Raw genomic sequence first — 13,424 nt, forward strand, 5'->3', positions numbered from 1 at the left:
CGCTCAGCCACCCTGGCCGGCGCTCCCTGTTGGTGTCCTGTGCTGTGTAATTGATGCCACCAGTAATGGACCCTCTGTATAGAACAAATATGTGAACCTAAACAATAAAGCTTCCATCCCTTCAATATCTTTGTGTTGCAAGTGTTAAACTTTCTCACGTAGTGCAGAATTGTTAACGATATGCTTGTGGCTGCAGCTGCCAACCAATCTGTCGGCATCATAACTGGTGACTATTAGGCCCATTGGAAAACTCACCTAGTTCGTGCCAAAATTGTCTAAACTCATAGTAACTATAAAGCTTCCGAGGTCTTGGCTGCCTGCAATAGCAGGGCTACGGAGCGGCGGCAGTGCCGTGGCGGCCCATGCGGACACGCGGAGAGCCACAGTAGTGGTCGCGAGCACACAAAGCAATGGCACGCCGCAGCCGGCTTCTGGACAGCATGGAAACAGTGTGACGTCACAGCCATCACCTGTTCGCTATTCGTCCGTCTCCTCCAATGGGGTGGATTAATATAAAGACCAATAGAAAACAGCTATTTCAGCCAATAACAGATAATAAAGGAAACACCAATAAAGCATACCTTTCACCCCTCCTCCTCCTCCTAGTACAGCCAATCAAGTAACGACACGGTTTTCTCGTGCAGCTATTTAAGGAATCCAAGTGTGTTCATTTAGCAGTTAACGTAAGGCCCTGATGAAGGCTAGCTGCAACGCTGGCCGAAACGTTGGCGCAATTTAAAATTATGACGATGCGGTCTGATACCCTGAAGAATTTTATTGAAGAGGATAAATTCTTTATCTATAACCGAAATACATACTATGCTCCTGCACACCATACGATGCGACTTATCTAACACTTCATTGCAGATCAGTGGTTCTACTATGTAGAACAGCTCCCTCAATAAGTCTGTACCCCCACTAAACCAGATCAATTTTCTTGTACCTGCTGGTACTTTAACATGCAGATTAACCTTTAGTGTACATATGCACAGTTTAGCTGGTACTGCCTTCATGACAGGTGCACCTTGCAATATTTTTTCACTGCAGCTTCCTCCCCTAACAGAAACAAAGTTCCATCAAGCTCAGTTGTGCGCCACAAAAGCTCAGTTATTGTGCAATGTTTATTCATAAAATCAAGTCTGAGGATTTCACAGTACCCCTTACCAACATGGGGCACCACCTCCAAATGCTCCTTAAACTTTTCAGCACTAATGCTAAAAGTGAATAGTTTTGTCCCCAATGATATTACTTCATTTTTACCCACTCTGTGCAATCTATATTGTGGAAACGAAGTCTCTTCCTACCTAAGAGGTCCAGACTAACAACTGACACATGTGCAACCTTGTCTATCAAGAATTTGTCTCTTATTCGCTACTATAGCAACTTAGCAAGTCTGCAATCATTCTTGCAATGCACTGTTTTATTGGGAATGGCCTCCGATGGTCAAGGCACTCCTGTTAGCATTTAACAAATGCTTCTTCTTCTTCTTGTGCTTCTCCTGCTTACTATTTTTGCAGTCACACAACTTACGCCCATCCTCACCAGATTCAGAGCACTGTGGTTGGTGACACTGCCTCTTCATGTGGTCCTTTTGTCAACATGTGTTGCATTTAACATCAGGGGAGAAAATACCTCAGTCACACCGGTTTTCAAGTTGCAAAACCTGTTTCCTCTGTGTGGCAATTCTGAGAGCAAACAACAAATCACTAGAATTCTCCATTCCTACCCTTCATGACATATCTGCTGAAATACCTCTCACAAATACATCAAAGGCCCTATTCTCTGCTCCCCACCTCTGCATTTTGCATAATTGTGTAAGTCTGTGAGTTCAGCTTAAGGATCATATCAGAGAATGCTCTTACTGATTCATTATGTTTCTGCATTAAATCCATGAGCTTTTCTGTGAACGGAAAAATCCAAGCAATATTTTGCTTACAATAGCATTGGGTTAGTCCTTCAGACCTCACCAATAGTTCCATAGCATGTGACATACATTTTAGCATCACCTGCTAACCGTAACTTAGCCATAGATATACATGTTGCAACGGACCAGTTCCCTAAGCAAGCTGCTTCCTTGACATCATCCAGAAAATCTGACGCACCCTCATATGTTTTCCCACAAAAAGTGTAATGAGACTAGCTACCATTGAATCAATAGATGGAATAGGGATGCTAACTACATTGTTGTTATCTCCTCCATGTGCTTGCATCAGCCCAGTTGCTGCATGTAATGTTTCTAATTCCATTGCATTTCTTCATTAGCATGGCTGTGTTCTGTTTTATCTCTGGTAAAGTGACTACCTGATTTTTCAAAACTTCAATGGTTTCATTCAAAGTTACTGAATGTGTTTGATCATTGTGTAACATCCATTTTAAACTACACCTCACAACACATGGGATCCCTTTATACTGACACATCAATAAGCAAAAATAACTATACTAATCTTTCCTAAGTTCCTTAGCTCAGCAAGATTCATTGCACTGCCATGCTTCATGACCAAATTGTCTAAAAGTTTCACATGTTACTGACATGGTCATAATATACAGTAGCTCGTGCCATGATAAATTACAAAACTGGCACCTAGTCTGGCGTAAATGTTCTTCCCTACAGGTACGCCTGGACTGTGATAGGTTTTCAGGCTGTTGTGGCCTATACAATGTCAATTTCAAATTACTATGCAGATCCTTCTGAATCAACATGGTCCCAAAACAAAAGAAACAGAAAACAGGTCAACAAAAATTTGGTCACTCAAAACCATGTGATGACAAATGCTGGCGGCTGTTAATGTACAGATGTGACTCATTGACGGTGGTGACAGCCAATGTCAGTGCCTCAGGCAATTCAATGTGTAGGACAGCAAGTTCTCCTGACACCACGTGGCATGTTAGAACCACTTTCTGATTCGAATTTAGTATGCCAGAACCACTGCTGACATCAGTGTCATGACCTGAGCCAGGATCGCATTGTTATCAGGAGGTTGACAGAGAGTGTGGACAAGTGGTCTTGTCAAGTGCCAGGATGCTAATGAAAAATCATTAAACATCATTCAATTAACAATCATTTATTGGTGAGAGTTTTCCAGCCACTCCATCTCCTTCCCAGCATTGCCTAGCAGTGACTGTGCTGAGTCTGCGTTGCTTGAAGCACGAGGAACTTGCTGAACATGGGTCCTCCATTGCCTGTGGTAAGTGCTGCGGCCCCGTCACAGGATGATGGAGTGGCTGTGTGTCCTCGCAACCTGGAATGGTTGTGGACTTCCGTAAGAGCCTCACCACTCCTGATGAGTGAGTGAAGCTGCACTGAGGATCGACCCTAGTAATCTGGTTGCCCCTGCTGCTGGTTGTTGAGAGAGACAGTATGCAGGGGGAAGACCCAGCAGCAACACAAAGGACAGCCCAAATGGCAGCCTCGACACCCAGCCAGTAAGGTGGTACAGCTACTGACAGAGTAGTGGTAACATAGGTGGCCCAGCACTTAAGTTGAACAGATTGCAGATGGCAGAATGGTTCTTCATCCACAGAAGATCAACCTGACTCCATTCTCAGTCACACACCATTGTGACCAGCAGGAATCTGGTTTGCAGATCAGAAGTGCAGCAGTGGACTCAAAGTAGGCAGCAGCTTGTAGACACCTGTTAAGTTTGCCAGAGAATCTTGTTACTTAATAGAGTGGGTCTTCCATCAGTATCTGTAATACAGATGGACTGTTGGAATGGCCTAACTCAGAGAACAAGCTTGTGGGGAATAGTGGGGGAAGGGTTGTGAACAGAGCAGAGGTTTTATAGCAGGTGATAATGTGATCTACTCCACACTGATGACCAGATGTGCTCTTGTTTTCTTAGCCTATCAGTGCTCTCGGTTGCTCTGCTGTTTAACTTCAGGGTTTCAGAGCATTCCATTATGCAAAGTTTGCATCCTGAAAGGTGTTCTTTAGCCTCATTACAGGAACACATGCTGTCTATTCTGCACTGTTGCTGAAGTGCTAAATCTGTTCTTCTTGTCTTGGTGTGCCTAGCTTATTTGTACTTTGGACAACTTTGTTGACATTTAGTTAAGACACCATTGTGTAGCCAGTAGACATGCCCCACTTAGCAACATCTCCGTTGTTTTGTAACTAAATTTTATTCCTTTACTTACTATTCTGCTGTGCAACGATGGGAACACACAGGGGTTGTCAGCTGTAAAGCCTCAAGTTCAACAATATATGCCTATGGTGTTCTCCAAAACATGCCGTTGTATTCTGTTGTCAGATCTGCCACAGAGCAGGCATTCTGTGAGGAAGTGTGGACATCCAACACCTTGTCACTTACTTATGGTTTCACCGTCTTTCCACCACTTACCATAGATACTGACAACAGCAGTGTTTGAACAGCAAACTAGCTTTGCCATTTCTGAGATACTACACTCCTGGAAATTGAAATAAGAACACCGTGAATTCATTGTCCCAGGAAGGGGAAACTTTATTGACACATTCCTGGGGTCAGATACATCACATGATCACATTGACAGAACCACAGGCACATAGACACAGACAGCAGAGCATGCACAATGTCGGGGGTACAGTGTATATCCACCTTTCGCAGCAATGCAGGCTGCTATTCTCCCATGGAGACGATCGTAGAGATGCTGGATGTAGTCCTGTGGAACGGCTTGCCATGCCATTTCCACCTGGCGCCTCAGTTGGACCAGCGTTCGTGCTGGACGTGCAGACCGCGTGAGACGACGCTTCATCCAGTCCCAAACATGCTCAATGGGGGACAGATCCGGAGATCTTACTGGCCAGGGTAAGGGTGGCACGGGATACATGCGGACGTGCATTGTCCTGTTGGAACAGCAAGTTCCCTTGCCGGTCTAGGAATGGTAGAACGATGGGTTCGATGACGGTTTGGATGTACCGTGCACTATTCAGTGTCCCCTCGACGATAACCAGTGGTGTACGGCCAGTGTAGGAGATCGCTCCCCACACCATGATGCCGGGTGTTGGCCCTGTGTGCCTCGGTCGTATGCAGTCCTGATTGTGGCGCTCACCTGCACGGCGCCAAACACGCATACGACCATCATTGGCACCAAGGCAGAAGCGACTCTCATCGCTGAAGACGACACGTCTCCATTCGTCCCTCCATTCACGCCTGTCGCGACACCACTGGAGGCGGGCTGCACGATGTTGGGGCGTGAGCGGAAGACGGCCTAATGGTGTGCGGGACCGTAGCCCAGCTTCATGGAGACGGTTGCGAATGGTCCTCGCCGATACCCCAGGAGCAACAGTGTCCCTAATTTGCTGGGAAGTGGCGGTGCGGTCCCCTACGGCACTGCGTAGGATCCTACGGTCTTGGCGTGCATCCGTGCGTCGCTGTGGTCCGGTCCCAGGTCGATGGGCACGTGCACCTTCCGCCGACCACTGGCGACAACATCGATGTACTGTGGAGACCTCACGCCCCACGTGTTGAGCAATTCTGCAGTACGTCCACCCGGCCTCCCGCATGCCCACTATACGCCCTCGCTCAAAGTCCGTCAATTGCACATACGGTTCACGTCCACGCTGTCGCGGCATGCTACCAGTGTTAAAGACTGCGATGGAGCTCCGTATGCCACGGCAAACTGGCTGACACTGACGGCGGTGGTGCACAAATGCTGCGCAGCTAGCGCCATTCGACGGCCAACACCGCGGTTCCTGGTGTGTCCGCTGTGCCGTGCGTGTGATCATTGCTTGTACAGCCCTCTCGCAGTGTCCGGAGCAAGTATGGTGGGTCTGACACACCGGTGTCAATGTGTTCTTTTTTCCATTTCCAGGAGTGTAATTCTCAGGTGCTTGGCCAAAGCAATGTGTCAGAATCACTTATGTAATTGATTTTCCCATTTGTAACCCGAATTGTCAGTAGAATGTTTCTCCATTTGTGTCTGCTCCGCCTATATACTCCCCTTACCGAGTCATGCACACGCATCACCACCAGGTGGCATACAACCTCATGATGAGCAGTTGTAATGTTTTGGCTCATCAGTGTATTATGTACACTCTTTGAGACATTATTTACATTACAGTACCTGTTTTCCACAATTATATTTACATGATTTCTGCATTTGAATTGTGTACAATCTTCAGTTACTGGATAGGGGGTGGGGGAGGCAGAATGTTCACAAGGACAAACGTGTGCAAGTAGGGCCTTGAGGTTGAATCTCTACTTGTTTATTCTGTACACATCATGTACCGTAGTATATATGGACCAGCTCTCACGTGCACTGTGTAGAGCTCAGACTTACCCAACGAGGGTTAAACTTTTAAGCTGTGGGTGACTATCATGACATGAGGTGTTACGTTATTCTAGAACTCAGTCTGTGAACTTATTAACAAATTATGCAATCTGATGTAAATGACTTTTACAGCCCCTGTTTATACACTCGTGCTGGCTTCCTACTCTGGAAGGAGGACATTCCCCAGTCTGTGATACTTGTGCCACGCAAATAACTGTGAGCCATAGTGCGATTTATATTTTGATGTGAGGGGAGAAGCAAATTTAAGTGAGGGCTTGCCTTCTGTTTCAGCTGCTGACAAGACAAGTGTAGTAAAATCTGTCAAAAAGAAACTGTGGAGTGGCTTGCTCATCTTATTTTTATTGCGTTGACCAGTTAGCAAAATGTATCTGTTGTACTATTTTAGATATTTCCATAGAATTTATCTTTTTGTCAAAAGTTGTAGACCTGACAATAAACATGATTTTATTTTTTACTTTCTGTTTGTATGCATCATCATCATGCTGTATCTTCAGAAATGTGCAGTCTAGAGTTACTGATCTACCTCCCTCATTGTGTTGTCATACCTCAAAGCATTGAATATCATAATCCGTATAGAAGGTTCTGATATGTGTAGTAAACAGCTTCATAGTCCTGGATTTTGCTGATAGTTTTTTTCCTGTGACAACTTCTGTCACAGTTTCCTGGCGAAATATGTGTATCAGGTATGCATGCATTGTTCTCCATGTTTGAATTGCATTCATCTCAATAAATGGTTACCAGTACTGTATATTTTGTGCACACTAATAAACTGGTAACACAGTTGTTTTCTGTTGCAGAAACTTCATATTTTGTTGCTTTTCTGTTGGAATGATACTTTGTGCACAACAAGCTATATAATATCAAACTCTTCTCAAATCTCCCCATTCTTGTAACAGAAAAAGCCCTGAACTTTTCTTCTAAACTCCTTCAGTTTCTTGTATAATGCATACACTGAAAGACTTCCCTGATGGATGCAGATAAGCTTCCTCTCTTCATGTTCTGTCATAGGTCCTGCTAATGTGTTTAAACAGTGTCTTTACTGACATATTGATGTTGCATTTTTTGGTAATGGCATTTTAATAGAAGGCTATTTCTTAAAAATATGGTCAAACTAGACAGGACAATGTATTTATTATTCAGGTGATGCATTTTTGTGGACACTGTTCGGACAAAATTTTGTCCAGACGTTCATCATTGGAGATGAAGCAAGACAGCTGCTTTGACTTTTAGCTTTTAACAATTTGCAGATTTTGGAAAAAAATTTGATGCATTAAGTTTCCTGTAATATGGGATATAATGACTGTAACAAGTTGCTAATTAAGTGTAATGGGTTAATGGTGAAAGTATCATTCTCGGAAGTTGTAGACAAGGCTCGAGGTCATATCCTGGCTTTTATGAAGCTCTTTGTTGCATAAAACTTATTTTTTTCACACAACATTCACAAATTCTCCCTATCAGACAAATAAAACTGTACACAATATTGAAATACTGTTTATTTTGTATAAAAAAAAGACGGCAAACAGAAATGCATTGTGGCTTTTGCAAGAGGAAGAACAACAATTTAAAAACATTATTAATTTCGTCTAAAATTTCAGCATACATATCATATGCTTATAAGTTGTTCGCACCATAATTATGTACAATGACCACTCTCCACCATATTAAGTTCTGTAGCAAATAGTAATTGTAATGAATTGTACTGAACCTTTCAGTATATAGTGTCTGAATAAACTACTTTTGGCACATGGCCAATCCCAAACCCATTCAACTCCTCAACAAATTTAATTAGTTCCTAGCTGCTGACATTAATATAATTTTGACATACTTGTTATAAAAATGGAACAGCAAAGAAGAAATTGTTTTCTTCAGGTTTTGAAATCTCTGCATTTCTAAGTCAGGCAGGATTGAAGCAGAAACTTGTAATGTATGTCAGTGAAACATAACAAGAGTACAAAATAAAACATTAACATTAGGAAACTAAGAACAAGCAAGCTGTTAGTATTTGAATTATTCCTGTATGGAAAACTGAGAAACTAAGATGACAGTCACAATTGCAAAATGTGTATATAATGGCTGTAGGGAAAGCTTACCAGGTATACACACACCTTCATGGAATCTGTCTTAAGGATACCACATTATTATGGTAACAGATATGAAAAGAAGAGAGGAAAATACAAAAGAAAATTTGAATGATGAGAATATTTACTGTGGGTATTAAGGTATGAAGAAGGTGAATGCATAGTAAAAAATTTAGTGGATTTCAAATCATTTGAAATGGAAAACAGTGAGAAATGATTTTATTAGGTATTGTATTTAACAGCTAGGGTTAGATATCTTCAGTGATTGATTTCAGATCAGTCATCTTATTTGAATGTAGTTCTTTAGTTTAATATACATAATTTAAAACTTTAAACATTGTAATCATCTAGAAAACAATAACTTTATGCTTTGTTGCAGGATGACACCCCTTTCTTCAGTCATACTGGATTTGACCACAAAGTAGGGAGCTCATTCTTTGGAACTCACTATGGTCACAATCAACAACACTCCCATAGGAGCCATTCAGAGTTTTCTGGTGGTCGCTGTAGGACAGTGACGCAGCGCATTGGCAATATGGTTACCACGTACACTCAGTGTTCATAAGTTCCTGTGATGTGCACATAGCAGCTGTAATTTATTGTTTAAATATTCTGTAAATTTGTTGAGACTTTTTATTATTATTATTATTATTATTATTAATATTATTATTATATTATTAGTATTATTATTGCTCTTCCTTGCCACTATATCACAGTTCCATTTTTTGCACAAGGACTGAAATTAAATTGTTTATTATTGACTGTGTATCATTCTTAGTAAAATAGAAGTATTACCATTGCATCTAAACAAGCATATTTGAAGTTTTTGATGATGTTTTGTTTTACAAGGAATCTTTATGTATGTGCCACAAATTGTGAAATTTGGTTGTATCACTTACAGGTGAAAGTGGAATGTTTCAATGAGAAGTTCCTTGAAAACAACTACAAGAGTATTATTTGTCTGCTTCATCATAATTAAACTGGTCTTTTTGTGTATATTATTGCACCACAGATTGTCAAAGGATTGACAGTAGGTTATTCATTGTGTATTGTTTTGTTTTTGAAGGAGTGAATTTACCATAAGTTAAAATTATGTGGAAGAAGTAACTAAAAATTCATATATCACTGTAAAGTGTGTGTTTCTGCAATGATGTAATTAAATGTTTCGTTGTTCCACATGGTTATAAATGCCTGTTAACTTTGCACACTATCCTCATTTTCCCCCCAAGGAAGGAACTAACAGTTCTGAAAGTTAGGAATAATTTTATCATTTTTAAAGGTGTTTCTGAACAGTACCAGAAATTTGCCACATGAAGGTAAGTAATGGCAGAACATTCTGTCTCACCATAATTTTATAGTTTGGCAGATTTTAAACTCTGATCTTCTTCCTTCAGAGACCATTTGTTCGAGAAAATACTCATGGTATTTACAATAATGGTTCCAGTTTCATATTATACATAGTACTTGCCTGTCCTGTGTTTTATACATTCGGTATAACATCAGAGACTGCAGTCTCTCTAGATTGGTGTGTTTAAGAAAAGATAGAAATCTCCCCAGATATGTCATGAAATAGCATAACGTGATTTGAGACAGGATAGCTTCAGTGAGTGCTCAGTCAATCTGTTGTATTGTCTGATTGTACTCACTGATTATTATGTGCCCAACAGCTGCACCTCTGCTCAGTGTGTAAGTGAGTTAGTTAAATGTTCCATTTATCATGTGCATGATAAATGGTAATGATGTAAAACAAGTTATTTTACATTCACATCATAAATTAATTTGTAAATATGGCTACATGCTGAACAGTTGTAAATTGACACTGCCCCACCCTCCTCTCATCCACCAAGGAGAAACTTTTTCAAATTTTAATTGCAGCATTGTGCACCACTTTTTGTGCTAAAAGCAATCTTAATGTGGAATAAAGTAATGAATGTAAATGTCCCTTCCGGTATTTTAATTATGAACATTGTTGTTTCCTTTTGAATTGCTATGGATTCTTAAAAAAAAAAAAAAATCCATGAGGGAATAAATACACCATGATGCAGCAGCCAGAATGCTCAACTCCTTAAACAGATGTCTACAGGACGAGTGTGGGTAAGCACCACATATTATTCTTAAAACACATTTTGAGCAACAGAACTTTCTTTCTGTAAGACAAGTTAACCCAGAACATTATTCCATATGTTGTTATTGAATGAAAATGTGCAAAATATGTCAAACAGCTGATTTCTCTCTTCCCAACATTTGCAATGATTCTAAGAGCAAATGAACTAAGTTGTTTAAGGAGTTCCAAAATGTGCTTCTTCCAGTTTAAATTCTCATCAATATGGACCCCTAAGAGTTTTGAAGTTTCTAATGTAGTTACACTTACCATTGGTATAGTACCCCAGGCTGTACAGAACCGAATAGGTTGTGACTTTTTAAAATTGAGAATAAGACCATTTGCAGAAAACTAGTCTACACTTTTAAGATCATTCTTTACCATTTCTTCTGTTTCTGTATTTTTGCTTGGATTGATTGCAATATTAGTGTCATCTGCAAAAAGAACTAATTCTGCTTTTTCTATATTAGGTGGAAGATAATTTACAAATATGAGGAACATTAGTGGGCCTAAAATTAAGCCTTGTGGAATCCCATATGTGACTTCTCCGCAGACTACTTTCTGCATTCTTTTGGTTAGACATCCATTGGCCGGCTATACCATCAGTCTCATAAAACTTTAGTTTATGTAGGAGGATCTTTAATGAACACAGTTGAATGCCTTAGATAGGTGACAAAAAAATACCAGCCATCATTATTTTATTATTTAATGCTTATAAAATTTGGTGAGTGAACATGGAAATGGCATTCTCAGTAGAGCAACTCTTGTGATTCAAACAGTGATTTGCTGAGGATACTATTGATGCTCAGGTGAGATACTATTCTAGAATACATCACCATCTCAAAAATTTTGGAAAATGATATCAGCAGTGAAACAGATCAGTAGTTATTGACATCTCTCCTGTCACTTTTCTTAAAGAGGGGTCTGAGAAAGCAGTAAAGCCAAGATTCATTTCAGAGTGCTGGTACTTCCTCATAAATGCTCCTCATGTGTTTCAGGGGAGGTTTCATGCATTCATTGTATTCAGTTTTTAAGTCAAAAGTGACATGAGATACCACTTCAGTATTCTCATCTTTTTGTGTATGGATTACAGGGTAAAGGGTTATACCATATAGCTTCTATTGTTAAATAAATAAAAATAATGCAGTGTATATATAAGCTGATATCTACTGTTAAACATTTACAAACTCATTCAAGCCCTTATTTCTGCATAGATGGTAGTAAAATCTGGCAAGCATTGTATTCAGTCAGTCTTTAAATCTATGTTTTAATTGTGAAAATCTCATAAGTTACAACAGAGTTTATGAATTAGGCTGCTGATGTATTCAGTCTAGAAAATCTGAAATAAGTGTCTTAAATGCTGTCAGGTGACAGAACAGATTGTGGTCAGCATGTAGTGAAAGGCGAATGGGGCAAAATTTTGCATGAGGCTTCTTGTACTTTTGCTCTAGAGTAGTTAGTTCTTGAGAAGAGTGCTGACATGATGGAGAATGCAATTTTAAAATAATATTTAAAGTATTTTGATTCAAATGCATTTGGTATTGGAGTGCAACAATTCTTGGCTTTAATTATGAATTTGTCCTCAAATCTAATTGAGTAACGTCTTGTGGTTGTATCACAGAATAAAGTTTGTGGTCATAGTTACAAGCCTGATGTGCCTCCCCTGCAAAATGAAAGAAAGAATGTCACTGCAGAAGTTGTGGGAAGAATGTATGCAAAAGAGCTAAGTGGAACAAGTTACTGTAAAACAATAATTAATATGTATACAATAGAAATCATTTGTTGGCTTTCCAAAACTTGCAGTTGAGCACTGTAAAGTAAACTGAGACAAACATATGATGATAATGTGACAAGACAGTAATCTTATAGCATGTGCATAAAGCAATAGATAATCAACTAAACAATCTGTTGAACTTCATACTTCAGGTTTCGAAGTGCTTAGTGCTTCCTTTTTCTGTGAGTGGCATTCTCTCTCTCTCATGCCTCTGCATACATTTCACCTAGGATTCATTCAGAGCAACAAACATGTCAACACCATAAACTATACTACAAAGTGACTATGCTGGAACCTGGTATTAGCATTTGGTTGCATATCCAGTTGATTTTCAATATTTCTTGTAGTTGTTGACTGAATTTAAATTTTCTCATCTAATCATTAAGTGATCTAATCCTATGTTAAAAACTTCACAATAAAACAAATACTAGAGGTAGAAAAAGTGTGTTTGTCTTGAAGCAGTGTAACTGAGTGCAAATACCAAGAATTTATTCATCCAGTATTTGAGAATGAGAACACTTAGCAACTTCCAATTTTTGCTTATATTTAAGACCTTTATGAAACGTTTTCTCACATACAGCTCCCCCCCCCCCCCCCCCCCCCCCCACACACACACAAAGGTTGAGATCTGTGAAGAGCTTTCTTTTGCTTAAAATGGAGCCCAGGTCACCACGTTTATATACTTTCAATGTTTCATAATTAGAGCACTTAGTGACTTCAAAAAAGTTTAAAGATAATTTCAAACCACTTCTAAACTTTTTCTTGCTTACATGCTTAATGTCAAATATTTAACACATTAACTCAATTGTAAAGTAATCAGATGTTTGAAGCTGTTTCGTACACGAAAGATAGTTTCTTTAAAGAATTGGGGGTTTACTGATATAAGCTAAAGGATCATTGTTGGAATACCTGTGCACCTTCCGATAAGTTTTTTCATTGTATCACTAACTGTTGGACACTCATGAGCAATACAGAAAAATACCTAGTAGAATGTAGCACCACTTTCCACCCAATGACATAGGCAACACGAAGTGGCATGATGCGAAGAGAGACATGAATCATTGGGGGGGGGGGGAGGAGGGGAGGGGGCAGCATCTTGATTGATGACTGCTCATCACCCACACATGGTTCATGGTGATTAGTCAAAGCTATTACAATTGTGCGTACATGTCTTTATTGTGCCCCTGATGCGTTCAGTAGG

At 40.1% G+C, this 13,424-nt stretch overlaps 1 protein-coding gene across 1 annotated transcript in view; it reads left to right on the forward strand.

Annotated features, from left to right (window-relative positions):
- LOC126470121 (dnaJ homolog subfamily B member 9-like) overlaps window positions 1–9,536 on the forward strand; it is a 49,070-nt gene extending 39,534 nt beyond the window's left edge. The window contains exon 4 of the mRNA XM_050097725.1: window positions 8,728–9,536. Within this exon, the coding sequence (XP_049953682.1) occupies window positions 8,728–8,913 (186 nt within the window). The 3' untranslated portion in view covers window positions 8,914–9,536. The remainder of the gene's footprint in view (window positions 1–8,727) is intronic.
- Window positions 9,537–13,424: the final 3,888 nt, after the last annotated feature.

This window comes from Schistocerca serialis, chromosome 3, assembly GCF_023864345.2.
Source record: "Schistocerca serialis cubense isolate TAMUIC-IGC-003099 chromosome 3, iqSchSeri2.2, whole genome shotgun sequence".
NCBI classification, from domain to species: domain Eukaryota; kingdom Metazoa; phylum Arthropoda; class Insecta; order Orthoptera; family Acrididae; genus Schistocerca; species Schistocerca serialis.